Here is a 21,792-nt window from a genome sequence, read left to right as displayed (position 1 = left end):
TCAAAAGTTGTTCATTACCTGCAGTACTTCGAGTTGAATTTTCATTTAGGCTTCTCTTCATTTTCTTCAGTATCAAAGTCTATAATTTTTTCTTTAGCATTCCAAATTTACAAAATTAAGCTGGTTGACTAAACCTTCAAAGAAAGAAACTTGCAATTTATATCAACAACAAAATCAAATTTTCAGCCCACTACAGAAATTATGATTCAAAACTATTTTCAAACCTGACAATGAAAACACTTTAGGAATCCTTTGCTTTCTGAGTAAGAATTTACAACATAACTCATTTTCCCAGCTGTTTAAAATATTTTTCCTTTTTCTTTAATTTGTCATATATAAGATTTTTAAATACAATCAATGTGCATTATAACAGTTTACATTAAAAGTCAATCAAGTTTATCTAAAATGTTAACCTAGCTGCATAGCACATTTGACATTACTGTCCACATGACAATGGAAAACAAATGGACTTACAGTACCTTTTGGCCATTTGGAATCTGAGAGTGTCATATACCTACCCTTTTAAATCAAAAGCATCTGAAAAAAATGTTTCCAAAGCATGCAGTTTAGATTTTCCATATTATCTCACCATTTTTCTTTTACTATAAACATCATATTGACTAAAAAAGGGAGAGGGGAATAACATGTATCTAACAAAATATTCACTATAAAAAGGACTAATGAAAAGAAGTGGCTCCTTTCCCCATTTTTACATTCTTCTAAACAATGATGCCATGAAGACAAATCATTAAAAAGCATTACACTGGTTTTTTTTTAATAAGAAGGCCTGAGTTGATAGAGAAGGAATAGTCACAAAAATTCTAAAAATGCCTGAGGGTGCAAGAAGTACGGAAAGCTCCTTTAATACGTTTACAATAATTTAGCTCTGCTCAAAATAAATTAAGGTTGAGGTGACTATAACCTTGCTCCCTAAATCTATGTGGATTTTCACACAGTCTATGGACTTTATTTCAGAATCAATAATTTACTATAAGAATTTGAACCAGATCTATAAAGAGGGACATGGACTATAGTACTGGTAAACTTACAGGAAGAAAAAAATAGAGTATTGAACTAGTCATATGAAAATATGCTCCGTGACCAACTCTAAGATGCTGCACAGAGCTACTGTGGCCAGTAATCTGTGACAACAAAGACTAAATACTCGCTTGATATCCAGAATAATCATAAACTTCCATTCATTTTGCCTAATACATTTCAATCCCAATGTAATCCAACAAACACTTGCCCACTGCTTTAAAAAAGCAAAATCCAAACCTAAATGTGTACATTTCTGCTCCACAGTCACCACCCAATAAGACAAGCAGAGATGAACACAACTAAATGCAATTCAAACTGAGATAAATATAAATTTCCAAATATCGCTCATATAAAAATCGGGAAACAATGAGGTCAGGGGTTCCTCTGCTTTCTTTCCAGATCTTAGGTTTGCAGCCGGGTTCAGCAGGCCCCTTAGAACATATTCCTGGTGCCATTCTAGGAATCAAAATAAAGGTTATACCCGGGTATGGTGGCGCACGCTTGTTATCCCAGCACTCGGGAGGCTGAGGTAGGAGAATGGTTGTTAGTTCGAGACCAGCCTGGGCTACAAAGTGAGCTCAAGGCCAGTCTGAACTACATAGCAATACCTGTCTCAAAAAGGCAAAAAAAAAATTGAAAAATTAAAACATAAAGGTTATGCCGTTGTTTCTTAACACAGAAACATCAATGCAACTCGCACCCTAAACCTGAAGAGACGTATGAGGGCTGTTGTGTTTCTGAATATCACTCAAACGACCCAAGAAAACCCATTTTTGAAAGCCAAATCCTCCTGCACCACTCAGCCGGCGGGCGGGCGGAGACCTCCCAACGGCCCCCACCCACCCCGGCCTCTTACTGCGCCCGGGAGGCTCAGTGACCGGGCCGCCCTGACGTGCAGAGTCTGCGCCAACGCCCTCGCAAATACACATCGCCCCGCGGACCACTGCCCCTGATGGAGGCCAAGAAGGAACTGTTTCGGCCCCTCAAGGACCGGAAGGGGAGAAACGTCAGCCAGAGTTTATGTTCTCTGCCAAGACCCTCCCAGCCCACCCAAGAACTGGGAGCAACTAGGTTTGGCAAATTGTTTTTCCCTTCTTGACACGCCCCCACACACACACTCGCGCCAACATGACAGACAGTTTTAACCCTTGCGTTCGCTCGCCTCCACTAACCGTCATCCGGAGAAGCCAGTCAGCGACAACGGACCTCTCGGTCTCCGAAAAAGCGCGGGAAGTCAAGCTGTGCGCAGGCGCACATCCAACTCGCGCAGGCGCACTCTGCGTGAGCCTCTGTGCGCAGGCGCACGGGCTGCAGGTGCACGAGCCTCAGAGGCGCGAGCCGCAGGCACGAGGGAACGTGTAGTAATGTGGGCCTAGTTTCGCAGGACGGCTAGAAAGGCGTTAGCATCCCTCTGTCAGGAAGGAGAAAGTTAAAATACCTCCTTTGCGTTCTTACACTGTGAATTATGTGGGCCAGACAAGGCCTTGTCTTTTTAGCGTTTTGACCAGAGAGAAAAAAAGCCTGCTGTGCTCACCTGAGCTGCAGGCAGATCTCCAGCCCAGCCTTCCTGTGCGCTGGCTGCGTCGGAAGAGTGTGGCTCTCCCCTTCCTGCACCCCATGGCCATTTCTTAGGCTCTGGACATGTCTTTCTACAGTGTGCGCAGCATCCTGAAGAATCCATGGCCCACAGGCCTGAAAACCAAGGCATGAGGATGTTGCTTGGTCTGGCAGCATTTCTGAAACAGATTAGTCAGGCAGAGGCAGGGCGAGTGCTGCCAGAGCTCAGGAGCAAAAGCACAGGAACCATAAAGAAGTTCTACAAAGGAAGCAGAATGGTGTAAAGCCCCCAAGCTCTGAACTCCAAACTTCCCACCTATGAGTTCTTGTCCAGGTGACTTGGAGTAATTTATTCCCTATACATTTCCTTCCTCAGTAAAATAAAAGTAGCAATACAGAATTGCCTCAAAAATATTAAAAGAAAATGAACAGTCCAAACACATAGTAAGTGTTCAATAAATGCTACCTCTCCTCTCATAACAGTATTTGCCATTTATTGTATACTTACTATATAGGCCAGGTGTCATAATTCTATACCGAGTTCAAAAATTATGTTCTGTTGTTATGCTATCTTCAGGCTACTGGAAGACCAGGATACATGAATGAGACAGAGATCTCAGAAGGAAAGGTTATTAGTAAATATCTAAGACTGTGAGATGACAATGCATATTAGTAGTTTCCTTGAAAATTAGGTTAAATAAAGAAGAGTGTTAAGAGATACAATTAAAGGCAGACTGAGATCAAATAATAGCAGATTAAGGAATAATCTTTGAAGGAATGGAGTCATCTTTTAAATTTGAAAAGGAGACTTCAAACAACACAGTGTCTGAAAAGACTTGTTATTCATCCTGGTTTCAGGTAGACTTACCCAAAATGGAATAAACAGGAAACATATTTCAGCCTGACATTGACATACATCTACACATACATACATACATACATATGTACAACAACTGCTCCTTTCCCCAAAAAAGAACAATGGGTTTTTCTTTGAGAAAACAACAACAAAATGCCATATTAGGACCATTATGGCAAATATCTTGAGCTGCATCTTTAAGGAATGCAGTCATGAACAATAGGAAGCCTTTGGTAACGTTATAGACTTTTCTATCCTTATCTCGCTCTTGAACAGAAAGCCTTCCTTATCACCTAATCATACTATTTAGAAAACAATCCACCTTAAATTTATCTCCTACTAAATTTCTAGCATTAGCCTACTGAATAGCCATAACTATGAAGTAAAAATTTACTCTTTTTATTTTACACTACATTGTTTTATTAATAAGTCAGGCACCTTCACCTGTACAAAACACTTGTAAGTGCTGAAGGTTATCACACTTACACGTATTTCAAATATTAAATTTTCAATATTGAGACAGTGACAACTAGACAGGGTTTCATCTTGTATACTACTAGTACTCTGCACTCTCAGAAAAGAACTAAATTAATACAACTGTGTGCGAAAGTCAAGTATGCTCAAAACTCAAGTGTGCTTTGGGAAACAGGGAGTTAAAAATCTTTTGGAAGTTAACTTGGTATAAGAGTATGAAAAGCCTCTGTTGCTCTAGTTCTAAGGAAATGCTCTCCTCTTTCTAATAAAGCTTTTGGCAGAAGACAAACTCTGTACACAATAAACAAGGTAAGTATAGGAAATAATTACTGAAATTCATTAACTCTCCAATAAGTTATTCATTTGGACATTTAAGAGAAACTTTTTGAATGTGAAATGTGCTTCAAAATGCTGACCTGTTAAAATTCCATAAGACAAACTTCAAAATGCAAGTTATTTGGGCCAGCCACAAGTAAATAACTGAAGCAGCATTTCCAGAGAGACTAGGGCAAAGGACAGAGCAAACTACAAATCAGCAGGAGAGAAACAAAACACAGAGTGTGTTAATAAGTCACCATAGTTACTGCTCTTAAAGTAGCAATATAGCTGTCTTCCTTTTACCTTTATGTGTGTTTTCATCATCTCTACACTGTCTGAAATGTTCAGTGTATTCTGATGTGGGTAAAAAATCAAAAGCTACAAGGTCTCTGTCTCAAGTTAGACCAGGAATTTTAATGTGCAAACTTAGATTTTGTTATTTTCCTTTCTGTGTCTCTGCAGTATAATATCTTAAAGGAAAAGTATAGAAATTGGTTTATTAAATATTATTAAGCATCCATATTGTGTGTTTCCATTGTGTACTTTGCTTGTCTGCTTGCTTCCTGAGCCCTCCAGTGACTCTGAATTCTGAAAGAGCAAAATTAGAACTTCAGAGGAAACCAAACATAACCAAGAGGCACCTTGTTGTCCTGTGAAAAACACTGGACTTAATCATCAACATGAGCCTCAAGCCTACTTTTCTCTTATATAGCTGTGAAAACTTAGTCAGGTTACTTAACCTCTCTTTACTTCTATAATGCATCAATGCCTAACCCATCCTGTTTTATAACATGAATATATAAATACACTGGGTCAATGTATGTGGAAGAACATTACAAATGAACTACCCTGAAATTGTAATCAATTACTCTCTTTGTACCCCTATCAAACAGTCCAGCATTACTAATATATAGTATTTCCAGCACTTGAACATACTGACTTTCTGGGTGATTGAGCATGAAATCAAATCAGATTTGGCTCAGAGTCATTTTCCAAAGATATGTAATCACTTTAGTATTCTGGATTATTTCTCCTAATAAGGCCCCTGTTTGAATACATTCTAGTGGAGCGTCCCTGTGGCAGCTCATGAGGCTGTGTCTACACTAACTCACATGATGTGTTAATGTATATAATATGTCACAAGACATTTTTCAGGAATTACAGAGACTTTCATGCATTACTAACGCTTGGTTTTGCTTTGGCATTTAGGCAAGATTCCTCGGATGTTGACACAAAATTACCAAAAAGTTCATGAGAAACACAAGATGTATCAAAGTAGCTTTTTAAGTCCTAGTGATCACTGATTTAGTCTTTGTGTCTCTGATAGTGAAAAGGCATTGTGAAAGAGGAGGGTCTGGCTGAAGAAATCTGTATCTGCCTTTGGCTCCTTAGAGATGGGACTCAAATGCCCATCTCAGATCATGAAAACTCCCTGAGCTCATCTCAGAAAATAAATACTTGTAAATGTCAGTGGAGATGAGATAGATACTTTTTTACATTTTGGGGATTGTAAATGTATAAACTATTTTATTATCATAAATAATCATAAAATCCTCATGGATAACATTTTAGCTAAAGGGAAAACAATTTCAGTATTAGTAGGATGTGCTAATTTATTGTTGTACTTAGATCTACTGACCATCTGAGGGAGTTAGACGTTAACAGCTGTATCTCTAGCTGATCTTTGCATATTTTAACCCAAATATGGTAAAGGGCAGGGCTACAGAAGTCAGTGTCCACATAATAAACAAGGCTCAGAACTTCTAATAGAAAGTTATGAAAAGACTTCACTTAAGGAAACTCAGTAACTTGCAGTTTGGTTAAATTCTTACTTAGATTTAAATTCCTAAACTTTTCTTAGGAAATTAAGCTTCCTTTGATCTTCTCTCTTCTGAATTGCAGAAAGCAGACAAACACTCCTGGTAAAATGACCGGAAAACCTATTAAAAAGATTGCTATCTTTGGAGGAACTCACGGTAATGAGCTAACAGGAGTATTTCTAGTTAAACACTGGCTACAGGATGGCGCTGAAATTCAGAGAACAGGACTGGAAGTAAAACCGTTTATTACCAACCCAAGAGCAGTGAAGAAGTGTATGAGATATATTGACTGTGACCTGAATCGTGTTTTTGACCTTGAAAATCTTGGGTAAGACAACTTTTTATATTATGTGTGTGCTTGTGTGTATGAGAAGTCATAGGAGTGAGAGAAAGAACACATATGTGTATATGATAAATAGCCATGTTCACACATATAATGGCTCTAAGAACACTTTCACTTTTAATCATGTTTAATCATAATTGTGAATTATGTAGTTACAAAACTGGGTATTCACATGGTCTTTTATAAACTGACATACTACATTTCTCTTAATTGATTTGTCTTTTTAAATGTATTCTAAACAGAGATAATAAAGGTTTTTAAGTCTTATCTTTAAAAATGCAGATTAAATAATTTTTATATTAAATTAGTGTTTGGCCACTGTGCTTGCATACATATGTGTTCGCTTTCTAGGAAATTCACTACTATGTTTTCATTTGACTATGGTTAAGATCATACATAAAGTTCTAGCTGAGAAAAATGTGATGTTTCCATTAATATCTGTTGAATGAAAGAGTCAATAAGTACCCATTGCTAGAAAACATCAGACCACTCTGTGTGGTAATGGTGATGACACTATTACCATAAATAAGAATAATGAAAGCTAAAGACACTTCCCTTGAACTTTCTGACTTTGAACTGCAGCTGATTTATAATATAATGTGTATAATCACAATATTCTGGGTGGGCCCTTACTAATCATTTTTGCCCTTGTTTATATCATAATACTGACCACAGTAAATGCCTCTAAGTTTATCTTTTACCACTTCTATCTTTTACCTAAAATTATTATCAAACATCTGTTCTTCTCACTGTACCAGGTACTATGGGAATACAAAGCTGTGTACAAGATGCCTTTTACCTTCAATGAGTTGGTAGCCCACTGGCTAAGACACTCACAGAAACATCCAACTGTGCATCTTTATGTATTTGTTTTCTGATAAATGCTAATTTGAGTTAGAAAATTCCTTAGATTTGGTCTCATCCCAGAACAAAAAACAAAAATGAATACTTCTTTTAATTCAGATCTGCTCACTTTCTGGAATAGATGTTTTCCAAGACAATTTAAAATAGTCATACTTATATATCAAATAATAATTTTACTAGCATAAATTTTAATTTATGAGATGCTTTATCTTTTGGTGGAGGTTATGTATCAACACAACTAACATTTATGAATTTAAAATAGCTATTACTAACTTGTATATTGCAAGTAGGAACTTGTTAAAGAATAACTCTTTTAATCGTCATATTAACTTCCTAAATAAATTCATCTTGTGCTTCCTACACTGAACAATATTCAGAGGCTAGACAGTTCTCTCTCAAGATAGTTATGAAAATTCATAAGAGATAAACTAATTAATTTCCCCATTCTTCCCCTAAATGTATTCCTTTCCTGTATTTTTTTTACACAGGGTCTCACTATGTAGCGCAGGCTGGCCTCAAACTCATGATGATCCTCCTGCCTCAGCCTCCCAAGTGCTGGGATTAGAGGTGTGCGCCACCACATCTGGTCCTTTCCTGTATTCTTGATCTTTACCCACCAGAGTCCTTCTGGAAATCATCTTACCCACCAGAGTCCTTCTGGAAATCATCTTAGAACCTCACCATGTCACCTTCATCCCCCCATGTCTAGTGGGTCACTATGTCTTCCCAATACTTGCAATAATTTTGCAAGTTCAGTCTTTCTCCCCCTGTTCACTGCCTTAGTTTATTTCTTCTATTTACTTCTACACCCAGTCTTATTACGGTCCTTCCTGCCATAGTTTCTGTATATGGCAACCATAGGGCTCATCCTAACATGCAAATCATATGGCTTTGTCCTGCTGAAAATTCTTTTTAAATCTCTCTCCAGAATAAATCTTAGCAACTTAGTACAGCTGATAGTGCCTTTCAGGCCCTTGCCCTGGCTATTCTTTCTGCCTCATCGCCTGGGATCTTCCAATGAGACTTGGCCTCCAGGCACAGGAACTCAACATCCATTATTTTTCACCACTCCAAACCTTGATTTTGAGCAGCTAGGTGGGTAGTGGTGCCATTACCCAAAGACGGCAGAATGATGTAGAAAGAGAGAGAACTAGGGGCACCCTCATATTTCATGAATTAACTTGTAAAATATATATAAATAGATATTTGGTTGCATATAATAGAAAAGAAACCTAAGAATAAATAACAGTTTCTTGTTCATAAGTAGTAAGGTAGACAATCCAGGATGGTGCAGGGCCTTCATAATATTGTCAGTGCCACAGGTGCCTTCTGTCCCCCCACCATGCTCTTCTTACATGAACCTTTTTGTCTTCATGGTTTTTGCTTCATATTTACAAAATGGCTGCTCCACCTTCTTGGTTGTGTTCCAGGAAGGAAAAACTTAGGTACAAACTGCAGGGCTCTTGAAGATACTGTGCTTATATTGCTTGGTCAGTTTTTCACACCTATATCCTCTAGTCTGAGCAACTACTTCAAAGATAACAATATACAATGTATTAACCATTCTTACCCTCTTATTGTTTTGAAATTTTGTATCATTGTTTTTATTTTTTGTTCTCTTTAAAATTTTAAAAAATAGCCAGGGAATAGAAGTAGGTGCTGTTATAGGAAAATACATTTGTGTGGCTTAATGAAGGAAAATAAATTAAACCATTGTGAGGTAGAGAAAAAAAGAAATGTATCCTAACCATTGCCGGAAGTGAGAAGAGGATGAACAGAGACTCATTTTACAGCAACAAGCAGAAACACCGAAACGACACCCAGGATTTGGAGGCAGATTTATTTATGTCAACGGGCACTGATCCAGATCATTCCCAGAATATCACGCCCTGGTCTCTGGTGGTCTAGGGCTTATATGAGATAAGCAAGCAGGAAGTACAGAGGCAGAATGGCTTGTCAACTGGGGACTGCTTTGTACAATGTGCACCATAGTGACCAGCCATTTCTAAGAGATGGAACAACTGGAACTGGAACAGGAACAAACTGAAATATAATGGGGGGGGGGGCATTTTCTGCTACAATTTGAGAATACAATAAAAACTATTAATCCATGAGCACCGCCCCCCCGAAAAAAATACATGTATGTTTGTACTACAACATTTTGTATTTTTGGAAGATTTATAGATGCTCATCTATAAACCTTGTCCTTCGAGCACTGATAGCTCCTACCTCTCAAATAAATCCTAATTGAGATGATAGGAGTACTTAAGTTTGACTGTTTTTGTGGAGTAGAATTGGCTACAGTGAATGCGGCAAGGTTCCCTTTATGGCCTAGCCCAGTGGTGGCGAGTGCGTGGCTCATGTGTTATTGTGTTTTTCTTTTTAAGGCAAAAGATGTTAATGCGTGAGTTGATTTTTTTCTAATAAAGCCTCAGCATTTAGGTTTAATTGCAATGTTGGCACATTGCAATAAATAAGTGAATTTGGGTTGCAGTTTGGCACTTGGTCTCTAAAAGATTCATTTGCACTGGCCTATCCCTATAATAAGTAGCAAGTGTGCTGTAACTACTAAGAAACTGCAAAATTAATGGGTAAATTTTGTTCCAGGTTGAAGTCAAATGATAAATTTTGTTTGAAATATTCCATCTAGGGGCTGGGGATTTAGCTCAGCAGCGCAGCACCTGCCTGGCAAGCACAAGGTCGTGAGTTCAATTCCCGGTACAGGAAAAAATATATATATATTCCATCTATGACAAGTAACGTAGGACAATTTATTTTATACACATGCCAGTGCAACATTTGTTATATAGAATCAAATGGAAGAAATGTATGATTTTTCTCTTACAAAGGCTTCAGACAAGTTTTAGCTTTCCTCACAAATTTTTCATATGAAAGGTTGGGAAACTGTTTCTTTGTACACTGTATTCTTGTTGTATATTTATATTATCTTAGTCTCAGAACTTACTAATTTTTTTGTCTCTGCTAATAACAGCAAGAAGATATCAGAGGATTTGCCATACGAAGTAAGAAGGGCTCAAGAGATAAATCATTTATTTGGTCCAAAAGATAGCAAAGGTTCCTATGACATTATTTTTGACCTTCACAATACTACTTCTAACATGGGGTGCACTCTTATTCTTGAAGATTCCAAGAATGACTTTTTAATTCAGATGTTTCATTATATTAAGGTAACTTCAATGTTATTAATTTATACATTAGCATAGGATCTGTACTTTTAAGCCAGTTACAGATATGAAACAATGGGGAAAAGTGTAAGGAAAGAACATCTAAGAGAAATGGAATCTATTCCAAAGCCAGATCAAGAAGTCAACTAGGGGGGCTGTACCAAAATGCAGAGGTATTCATAACAGGCAGGAGAAAGGGAGGGAAAATATGTAAAATGATAAGTACAATAAATAAAAAATAAACACTTGTGAATCTTTGTGTTTATAAAGTTATAAATTTTACCCTAGTAGCCAACAAATCCTTAGCTATTTGGTAATACCAAATGAAATTAATGTCAAAAATGTAAATGATACAGTTAAAGTATCTCAATTTAGGGGATTAGGAAGCTCAAGAAATTGTTATTTGACCTTGTTGGTAAAAAGATTGGGTCCCTTTAGTCCTGCCTTTGTTGCTATTTGATTCAGATAGCCCAACACACATTCATACTTCAAATAGATAAGTATTTTAAGGCTCAGAAATCTGTAAGATGAAAAATTTGGCAACCTAATGCTTATAGCTAGAGAATAATTGTTTTAAAAAAATAATAACCAAACAAAAACACAAATAGTGAAGTGTGGGTTAATTCTACATACTAGTCTTCCTGAGAGCTAGTATGACTGAGTGGGAAAAGTTTGACTCCTATAGCCAAGAGAACCTAAATTTAAACCCTGACTTTCTCACAAACTTTGGACAAGACACTCATCTCAAAACTTAGCTTCCTTCATTTTAAAAAATTGGAAAAATAATAATACTCCAAATGGCAACTAAAAACCTTCAATGAGATAAAGTCATTGAAATGTTTAACCGATTACCTAGCCTATGATAATACTTACCTATTATCTTTTTAATTGGTTTTTGACAGTAACTAGAGAATGGTTCTAGTGGGCGATCACAGTGCAACTGCTCTTTGCTGCTCACTGAAGAAAGGCTGAATACTTTGTTTGCCAGACAGCAACTTAGTTAGTAGTTGCCAAAACCAGGAAAACTGATTCAAATTCTCATTCAGAAGGAGAAGAAATCACCCAGCATCTTTAGAGAGCTGGATCACAGGGGTAGAAGCAGAATTCCATAAGAGAGTAATACTAAGCTAAATAAAAAGTCTAACCAATGATAAAAACAAAAACAAACAAAGTCATTCAGGAGGAAGATGTGTTTCATATTCTTTGGTCACGGTTTTGGAGCATGGTTTAATATACACTTGGCCCAGAAAGCTATATATCATTCAATTTTAAATGTAATCCATTTGTGTGTTCTCAAAGCTATAAAAATATTAAATTTTATAGCATGTTTCATAAAGCTGTCTGACTAATCTCAGTTGATAAAGTATAGCATATTCAAGGCATTGCTGACTCTGTAGTAAAAAAGAGAAAAAAAAGTATTATCTTTACATAATAAAAAAAGATGTTTTAAATTCTTTTCAGACTTCTTTGGCTCCATTACCCTGTTACATTTATCTTATTGAGCATCCTTCCCTCAAATATGCAACTACTCGCTCTATAGCCAAGTATCCTGTGGGTAAGTCATATTTGCTGTTATTGTAAATGAATAAAATATATTTTTGAAGAACATTTATAGCTATCTTGCCTATGATTAAGGTTTATAACTATAAGAAAATTCACCTCAGACAGACTCCATCCCTAATTTCCTCAGTTTCCCTAAGCAGCTATATGGTTTTACTCTTTTAATTTCCCTTTCTGTGATATTTCTCCCTGAAAATTGGTCTGACAGATTACTCTCACTCCCAAGACCCAAGTGAAATATCACCTTCTACAGATGTAGTGAAATATCTTCTGTACAGAATTAGCTACTCTAAAAATGTGTGCATTCAATAGATATCCATTGTGTGTCTACTATAACTCTCTGCTAGGTGCTGGGGATATAATAATGAACACAACACACTGTCTTTCCTCAAAAAGCTTAATATCTAATAAGAAGATAGACAAGTAACCAGGTAATTACTACACAGCGTGATAAGTGGTCACAGTGGGGGTAATTACATTCTCTTTCCTGAGAGATCTATTATAATAATTAATTATTTTCAAGCTACACTATAATTAAAATTGTTTGTACAATTTTAAATCTTTTTGATTAGATCTCAGAAGGTCTAACCAAGAGTAGTTTAAGAGCAACTTGATAAATAAAATTAAATTTTAAAAAAATTATTCTGATTATTCAAGTATTGATACTTTTGCTGCACAATTAAAAGAACTAATCAATTATAATTGGAGAAAGCTAATATTTAAATATAGGTACATAACTGGTAAAGCAAAGCCTCAATAATATGGAATAGGGCTAAGGGTATAGCTCAATGGTAACTTGCCTAGTATGAGAAGTCTTTGGTTCAACCTCCAGCACCATCAGATGATGATGATGATGATAATAATAATAATAATAAGAGATACAGATCATGTTTCTCTTTCACACTGAATAAAATGCTTCTAACCTTTTAAAAAATCAATCTTAGTCTATGATATTTACGGGCAATGATGTTCTTAGCTAGACCAAATAGTTATTCACATTTTTGGCCCATAAATATAGTCAAGTCTTTAAAAAAACATTTCAGTATGAGGGAGTATTAAGTGTTATAAATGATTAAAAACATCAATATATTTTCTTCCAACTTTCTATATTATTTGGAATACTTTTATTCATAAATCATTTGAAAACACTGAAAATTGAGATACATCCTTTCTGAATTGATGTTTTATATACACTAGCCTAATGCCCCTGCAAACTTGCTTTAACTACTAAACACTGATGAGGACTGCCTTTATGTTCTACTGTCAATGTGGCTGAAATGTGACAGGATCGTTCTAGGTGAACTTAATTCCAAAAAGAGACAGTGTGCTGTGGTCAGCCTCGTGATCACTGCCATCCTTTTCCTTTTCTCTTCTTCTCTTTCATACATGGGCTGGGGATATAGCTCAGGGGCAAGCACCTGCCTGGAAAGTGCAAGGTCCTGAGTTCAACTCCTGGTACCAAAAAAAACCAAAAAAGTAAAACATCTCTTTCATACACATGGGCAAGTGGTCAGACATAGTCCTTCCCTAACTTTCCCAGATAGGCTATGATGTCACTTGAAATTCAGCAGTTACCTTTTTGACCATTGCTCCTTCAGCTCCACTTCTGACAATGCCATAGCCACATCCAACAAATTTAAATATTCTACTCTCATAGGAAATTTTGTGACACAGTTAATTTTTCATTTTGTATACATGGCCACTCAACCTGTTTTTCTCAGGAAAATGTTAGCTTTAATAACTGGCTTTTCTGGGTGAAGCCCCCACTCCTACCAGTCCACAGCTTCTCCCTTTCCATATAGCACTTACCAACCACACCTTCCATCTCCCTCAAGAACAAGAATACTTTTGGCTTTAAGTAACACAAAAAGGCTTAAGCAGTAATACGGATCTGTCATTTTACATAACAGCTTAACAACATCATGAGAGACCAGGTTCTTTTTATCTTGCTGGTTTATCATCTTTAACATGTCATCAGCTGACCCCAAGTGCCACAAGATGTCCACTGTAGCTCCAAATATAGTATCCAGTATGAAAATACCTAATGAGAGAAAGAGGACTCTGAGGAATTCCTCTCCAAATCTTTCCTTCTGACCCCTTGGTCAGAACTGGGCCACGGATCCATTCTTCAGTCAGTCACTAGGGTCTGAAGATTACAGTACATGACTTAAACTATCCTATCTTTACTCTTGAACTGAAGAAAAATTCATTTACTTTGAAGATTGGATACCCAACCAAAGTTATGATTCTGTTAGAAGGGTGGAAGGTGGAGTGATTTGTGGTAAGCAAACAACATCTACAATACACACGGAGACACATCCATGAACACAATGTTTTGTACATTTGTACAAATCACTTATGTAAAGGCACACACCTTAGCCATACTTGTGAGGCGATATATTTAAATAAATGTCTATACATATGCACAAGAAAGCCAAGCACAACGAAAATTTTAAAAAGATAAGGAGACGTATAAATGTTCTCCTTTATATGTTACCCAAATTATGACTCACATATTTTCCTTGATGCTAAAAGATGCTACCTTTTAAGTAACTTTTAATAATGGGTTTTTAGATCTTGATATATTAAAATGCTTAATTCTGCGGAATTTTAAATACTTATATAAATATCACTATCTCTCTTCCTGTACTTAGGTATAGAAGTTGGCCCCCAACCCCAAGGTGTTCTGAGAGCTGATATTTTGGATCAAATGAGAAAAATGATTAAACATGCTCTTGATTTTATACATCATTTCAATGAAGGTAAGTAGTAGATGGGAGCTGTTTCTTTAATTGTGAGTATATACATGAATATGTGTAAAAACACATATTTACCATTTAACTCAGTGTGTGTGCATGTGTGTAAAACTTAAGCACTGAACACTGAAATAGCTACTGGACTTCAGATCATATTTGTCACATTCACAATCTTAGATGCTTTTTAAGACTTTTATTCACTTCAGGGCTTCCTCAATATCAAGAATAGATATATTCAAGAAATGCAGCTGCCAAATAAAGTTCCCAAATCAGCTCCTTATTTTCCTATTAATTTCTATTTTAAAGAGCAAAGGAAGACTAGGAAATAGAATGTTCAATAAACCTAAGAAAGCCACTCAGGAGGCTGAGGCAGGAAGATCATTGCAATTTTGAGATCAGCCTGGGTTACAAAGTGAGCTCAAGGCCAGCCTGAACTGCATAATGAGACCTTGTCTCAAAAAGACACACACACACACACACATACACACACACATAACCCTAAGAAAGATGTTCAATATCACAGGTAATCAGAGAAATGCAAATTGAAATGAGAAGCCATTTTCCTCCATTATATTGAGAAAATACTAAAATCTAATAATATTAAATGTCAGTAAATGTGTAGGAAAACAGGATAGTCTTACTCCCCACTAGTGAGCAAATAAATTTATAAAGACATTTTCAAGAATAATTTTATAGTATTTACTTCTCAAAATACACAAATCTTATGACCCAGCAATTCCATGTCTCAAAGAAACATACGCCTACCCAATATGTTGTATACAAGGGTGGTTACTGCAGTTTTGTTTATAACATCTAAACAATGGGAAGGGCCCAATTGTCCAGTTATAAGCAGTTAAATCAACTAATGAAGAAAAGAATCTTCAAAACATATTGTAACTAAAAGAAAGCAAATTTCACACCAAAATATACAGTATATAAATTTGCTTTAAAATAATAATAGTCACTTGCTAGAATACTTAAAACACACCAAAATAACAACAGTGATTACAGAAGAGGGCAAGAATAAACCAAGCTAATTTTGTTTTTATTGTATTCAACAAGAATAATATATTCATGTATTATTTATGTAGCTAACAATTAATTACATAGAAACTGATGGAAAAGTAGGCTATGTAACTGTATATACATGTGCTCACTTATTCAGTAAATCTAAAAGGTACTAAAAATTAGAGTCTATTAATTGTAAGAAAAGTTTATTTTAAATTTGAAAAAATACTTAAAATGAAATCCAAGAGAAATCCTATGGAAATAACGATTCCAGTAGGCAATTTCAAAATTGTTGAGAAATGAGTAATGATAGCAACAAGACTAGTGTGCAGTTCAATGTCAGTGGGGAGAGCAATTCCTCAGCCTCAGGTTGTGCACACTCCCGCAATAACAGGAACTTCTTTTGTACTTGGGAATCCTTTGATTCCAAAGTCATTAAACCAGAGAATCAGCTGGTTACTACCTTTGCCTGAGGACAGATTCTATACTGTCTATAAGAACTGGTGTTCGGAAAGTCAGAAAATACAAGAAATCCTTGACTAGTAAGTGTGAAACTACGATGTGGTAAGAAATAATACACCTAGTTACAAAGTCACAAATCCATGGAAACATAGTTTACAAGTCATGGTCCATGGATTCCTGCCACAAGAGCGGGGAATAGTATCTCCAGGATACCTCTTTTTATTTAATTTCTTGAGGGTTTTCATTTTTTCTTTTTTATTTTTCTTGTACATGTTTGCAGTTTATATGGTTTACATTTTCATCTTGGGGAATGGTTACATGTACATATATTACAGTGTATTTCTCGTTATTTTACCTTCTCCTATCCCCCCAGTTCCTCTATGCCATTTTTCATTCTTGTTGATATTCTTAATCTTAGCTCATGTTATAGCATATAACATTTACATTAATTGGGGCTATTAGGTTCCTGTACATTTATTTCCCATTCCCCTCCTCCTCACTCCTCACCCTTATTCCCTTGGACCACTTCCCTATTCCCAGAGATCCATCTTCTTGTCCCTTTCTATCCATCCTTTATCATATTCTTAGTTTGTACTTACCTCACTCAGATGAGAGACACCACATGGTATTTAAGCTTGTGTGTCCAGTTTATTTCACTCACTATTGTATTTTCTAGTTTATCCATTTTCCTACAAATGTCTCAAACTTGTCAATTTTTATAGCCAAGTAGTATTCTATTATATATATAAGTACCACATTTTCTTTATCTAATCATGTATTGGGTATACAGGCTGCATCCAGGGTTTAGCTACTGGGAATTGTGCTGCTATAAACATTGATATGCATGTTTCACTGTAGTATGATGACTTGAGCTCTTTGGGGAAGATATGTAGCAGTGGGGACAGCTGGGTCATATAGAATTTCTAATTTCAATTTTTTTTTTTTTTTTTGTCTTTTTGAGACAGGGTTTCACTATGCAGTTCAGTCTGGCCTTGAACTCACTTTGTACCCCAGGCTGGCCTCAAACTCACAGTGATCCTCCTGCCTCAGCCTCTTGAGTGCTGCCACTACAGGCATGTGCCACCATGCCTGGCCTCTAATTTCAATTCTTTGAGAAGTCCCATAGTGATTTTCATAATGGTTGTCTAGTACACCTCAACTCCCTGATCGATGCAAAGATTTTCCATCTTTGCATCGATTAGGGAGTTCTTCTCCACCCCACGAATCTGACTTGGCCATATGACTTGTTTTTGTGCCACAGAACAGCTTTGAAAAAAAACTTGCACATTAAAATTTACTCTTTTGCAGCTCTTAGAAATCATGTACAGGTATTGTGTGACTCAGCCCACACTAATGTGCTAGGTAATGAATGGCCATAAGATAGTCATGCAGCTAGGGCTGTCAAATGCCAGACAGGAGAGTGAGGCCATCTGACTCCAAACACAAGGGCAAGGCCATCAGAAAAGAGCATAGCTAATCCAGAGAAAATACCAAACACAGAATCATGAGCTAAATTAAGGGGTGGTTGCTTTAAGCTGCTAAATTCTGGGGTAATGCGCTATGTAGCAAAAACTAGCTGATCGTGATTATCCGGTCTCCTTCATCCTGTCTCTGCTCTAAAGGCAAAGGAAGTCTTCCCTTTGAGTTGCACATTGGACCCAAATTCATCCTTTTCTCTCAGAGATGGTCTGGTATATATGTAAACTATTCTTTTTCTATGTTTCTGGGTACTCTGTTGTTTGATGTTACCACATCTTTGGAAGTTGAACTCCACTGCTGCCAGACAGCCCGCGTCTCAAGGGCTCGCTGCTCAGGAGATGTTGGAGTGTTTAATGTACATACTTAGAAGGAAGAGCCACTGGATTGAAGCCACCTAACTTTCAGGAAGTCTTTCTGAAAATATATTGTCCTGAAAGTTAGAACTTGGAGGGTGCTCCAGGCTAAACTAATCCAGAACCTTCACTTGACAGAAATGAAAACAAGCCTCTAGAAGTCAAGCATCCTGCTCAGAATTATACAACTGGGGAAAAATAAAAAGATGACACAACTAGAACAGAGCCCAGGGCCCCTGAGTTATACTCATAAGCTCTTTTTCACTCACACTGTCCTTTTTAAATTCTGTTTTTCATTTCTGTCTCTCCATCAGTGTATTTGTGGAAAGTGTGGTATTAGGAATAATTCAAGAACATCTTCTGGCCTTGTGTTGTTTATGAACATCCTTAACTAAACTTGGTTTGTTCTCTTTATAGTTGTCTTCATTTCTGTTGTTCTTTTTCTTTCTTTAAAGTATCAACATTTTTTAGTTGCTCTTGCAATATATTCTTTCATTGTAGGAAAAGAATTTCCTCCATGCACTACTGAGGCCTATAAAATAATGGAGAAAGTTGATTTTCCCAGGAATGAAAATGGAGAAATTTCTGCTATTATTCATCCTAACCTGCAGGTAACTTTTGCTATTTCTTTAAAATATTGAAAATCATAATGTTCTACCACTGAGTTGAGTTTGATAGTTCATACAACACTTTACATACATTAGGTAATTTTGACATTCCCCAAAACACTGCAGTGTAGGGAAGTGTATTAACCAGCTTTCCGTTACTATAACAAAATATCTGAGGCAATTAACCTACAAAGAAAAAAGAGTTATTTAGCTCACAGTTATGGAGATTCCAGTCCAAGATCAGGTGATTGCCATCCAGTTGCTTTTTGCCTCTGGTGTGGACACTGGATGGCAGTGGTGAGAAGTTTGTGGTGGAGCAACTACTCACAGTAGCATCCAGAAAGCAGAGAGCAACTTCAGAGACTTGGATCCAAGATCCTCTTCAAAGGCACATTCTCAATGACCTAATGACTTCTCACAATGTCCCACCTCCTAAAGGTCCATAGCACCTTCCAGTAGTATCACAGGAGGACCAAATGTTTAGCACGTGGACCTTTGCATGACATCAGCCATATTCAAACTATAGCAGAAATATATTCAGATCTTTGCTCAATAACCTGTGATAGCTCTGGGGATATATCAGTTACCATGGTCTCTAGTCTCATGGAATTTATAGTCTAGACCAGTGTGAATTTATAGTCTAGATCAGTGGTGAACCTATGGTATGTGTGCCCAAGCAGGCACACAGAATCCTCTCTGTTGCCACATGAGCCAAGTACCCCAGCATCTGAGCGCTGGATAACAGTTGGTTTTTCTAAACTAAAACTGCAGTATTCGGGTTTAATTGTAGTGTTGGCACTTTGCAATAAAGAAGTGGGTTTGGGGTTGCAGTTTGGGCACTTAGTCTCAGAAAGATTCACTATTACTGGTCTAGATATACTAAAGTCTCAACAGCAGTCCAGAAATGTAGATAGCCAGATGATGTAACAGAATAATGACGTGGCAGAAAGGTGGTCAGACAAGGAGTCTCCAAAAAGTGAAAGTCCTACCCATGAGCAATGAGTAAGAATTATCATGTCTATTTTAATATAAGAAAGTGGAGGTTCAGAAATTTACAGCTGTCCTATAGCCACATAGGTATCAATGACAGATCCGGAACTGATATTCTTTGCAGCTAGCACATTGATGCCACCTCCCTGTGATCAACAGTTTGACTCAGGATGCCCTACCTCTAGTCCCAGATACACATGGTATATCTATAGCTGCGCTGTGGAGAGCCCATCCCATCTCCCTGCACCTCCTCCTTGCTTTTGCCCTCCTACACCCCACCTCTGTCCCACCAAGGAGCAATGGTGCTTGATGTGGCGTGGAGCTGGGCACTGAAAGAGGAGCTGCATTTCTGAATCCTCAGATTCCTAAGTGGCAAATTAAGTTTGGGGCTGGGCCTGAGGCTGTGCTGACAAGAGAAGCAGAACCTGGAGGGGAAAGACTGAAAGGAGGCTGAGGGTATGAGAGTCAATCACAGTCATTCATCACCAAATGTATCTGTTGCAGAGGCACCAGCCTCTCAAGCTCCTACCCTGAAGTGGCAACTTACAGGTTACAAGTGGCTTGGGTGCATGAAGATATTAATTACCAGGCATAGAGCATTTGATGGCACATCAAGAGGTCCCCAGTTCAAAATGTGTGCCCTCTACTCACTCCTAGTTTCGATCTTTTAAAAGAGCTCTGAATTTTAATTTCTTCTTTAGTAAACAATAGGGTAAACATTTTTTTCTGGAACCAGCAAATGATGACACATTTTTAGGGTGGCTCTTAATCCCGGTCTTAATTAGAATCACCTGAAGAGTCTATACAATGGCTGTTTAACAGATTCTACCTCAGGACAACTAAATCAGAACATGTGGGATGGCGCTCAGACCCAGTACAATCTCTTAGATTCCACAGAGGCTGCGAGCCAGCTTCTCACAGTCCTGGCCTGCTGGGTCATTGTTACCCCCTCTGGCTCTGCTTAGAGCTATGTCTGGCATTGTCAGTCATGCTTGGAGTTCCAGCCTGCCCCTGTACATATGCTGGAGCCATCTAGGGATGGGATCTGAGAATTGGGATTTTTTTAAAAATGCTCCTCTGGTATTTTTCCTATGGCCTGAGTTTGAGAAGCACTGATTTTGTAAGTTTATTTTGGGCTCCAGGAATTCAGGGAGAAAATTCCTGAGGTAATTCCAGTGAGCATCCCTGATGAAGGACCACCACCCTTAAAACAAAATCTAGACTGGAGACCAAGTCCCTGCTAATGCCTCTGGCTCCAGGGCCACTGGCCACTCTGCTTACTCCTGCACTGCACTGACACCGCTCCTCTTGCTGTTTCTCAAACTCTCTAGGTTTGTTCCAGCCCAGGGAGTTTGCCTTTGTTTTCACTGTGACTCACTTCTCACCTTCCTAGTTCCAGCTGCAGGGCCATCACCTGAGACAGCTATCTCTGATCCCTCCATCTAATCAGAACCCTTTACTACCCTCTGCTATATTTTCCTGTTTATTTCTTCTATAGCACTTGCACAGTTTGAAATGAGCTGATTTATATATTGCTGACTTCATCAGTGTGGGAGCTCCACGAGGGACCTTGCCTATCTTGAAACTCAGGGCTCAGAAAAGGCTTAATTGTTATTCAAAAATACTGAGATAATCAACCAACCAATCCCTCTTATAGAATACCAAACCACTCCTTTTTGTCTATCAATGTCAAACTATATTTCCTTAACTTCCAGGACCTACTACTAACCTTGTTGGTTACTAATCTCATTCATCTCACAAATCAGCCTCCCCAAGATTAATTTTATATTCCTAAAATTTTTTAAAAACCCCAGTGTTTTAGCCTATTATGACATCATCAGTTTGACCTGGGTTCCTTACACTTGATATTTTTGTCATGTTGTGCTTTCTTCCTTTCTCTCTCCCAGTCTTCATCTTTCCCTTAAAATGTTGCCTAAGGCTCTTTCTTCTGGTTTTCACCTGGATCCCATTAAACCATAAAGCAGGATTTACTCCACAAGTGTGTATTTGTGGGCAGGATGCTTTATTAAGTTTCGAGTCTGAGTGACTATTAGAGTCATTAAACAAGGATTTGAAATGGAACAGTGGTTTTCGAGCATGATTACCCAGGTCAATTGA

General features: G+C 37.5%; 2 protein-coding genes across 8 annotated transcripts in view; one reads left to right on the top strand and one right to left on the bottom strand.

Moving 5' to 3' along the window:
• Window positions 1-2,316, bottom strand: part of Spata22 (spermatogenesis associated 22) — a 20,915-nt gene extending 18,599 nt beyond the window's left edge. The window contains exons 1-2 of one of the 2 annotated variants that reach the window (XM_005399726.2): window positions 2,214-2,316; window positions 19-134 (exon numbers count right to left, since the gene is read on the bottom strand). In XM_005399726.2, coding sequence (XP_005399783.1) covers window positions 19-61 — 43 coding nt within the window. In that variant the 5' untranslated portion in view covers window positions 62-134; window positions 2,214-2,316. The other variant, XM_005399727.2, reaches the window with a different exon arrangement.
• Window positions 1-21,792, top strand: part of Aspa (aspartoacylase) — a 55,645-nt gene that overhangs the window by 26,029 nt on the left and 7,824 nt on the right. For all 6 annotated transcript variants that reach the window (XM_013522254.1, XM_005399729.2, XM_013522253.1 and 3 more), the window contains 5 exons: window positions 6,149-6,394; window positions 10,266-10,461; window positions 11,920-12,013; window positions 14,673-14,780; window positions 18,578-18,687. In XM_013522254.1, the coding sequence (XP_013377708.1) occupies window positions 6,149-6,394; window positions 10,266-10,461; window positions 11,920-12,013; window positions 14,673-14,780; window positions 18,578-18,687 (754 nt within the window). The remainder of the gene's footprint in view (window positions 1-6,148; window positions 6,395-10,265; window positions 10,462-11,919; window positions 12,014-14,672; window positions 14,781-18,577; window positions 18,688-21,792) is intronic.

This window comes from Chinchilla lanigera, unplaced genomic scaffold (genome assembly GCF_000276665.1).
Source record: "Chinchilla lanigera isolate Chin_1 unplaced genomic scaffold, ChiLan1.0 scaffold00066, whole genome shotgun sequence".
NCBI lineage: Eukaryota > Metazoa > Chordata > Mammalia > Rodentia > Chinchillidae > Chinchilla > Chinchilla lanigera.
Note: the sequence above shows the minus strand (reverse complement) of the source record. Positions and strands in the feature narration are given on the sequence as shown.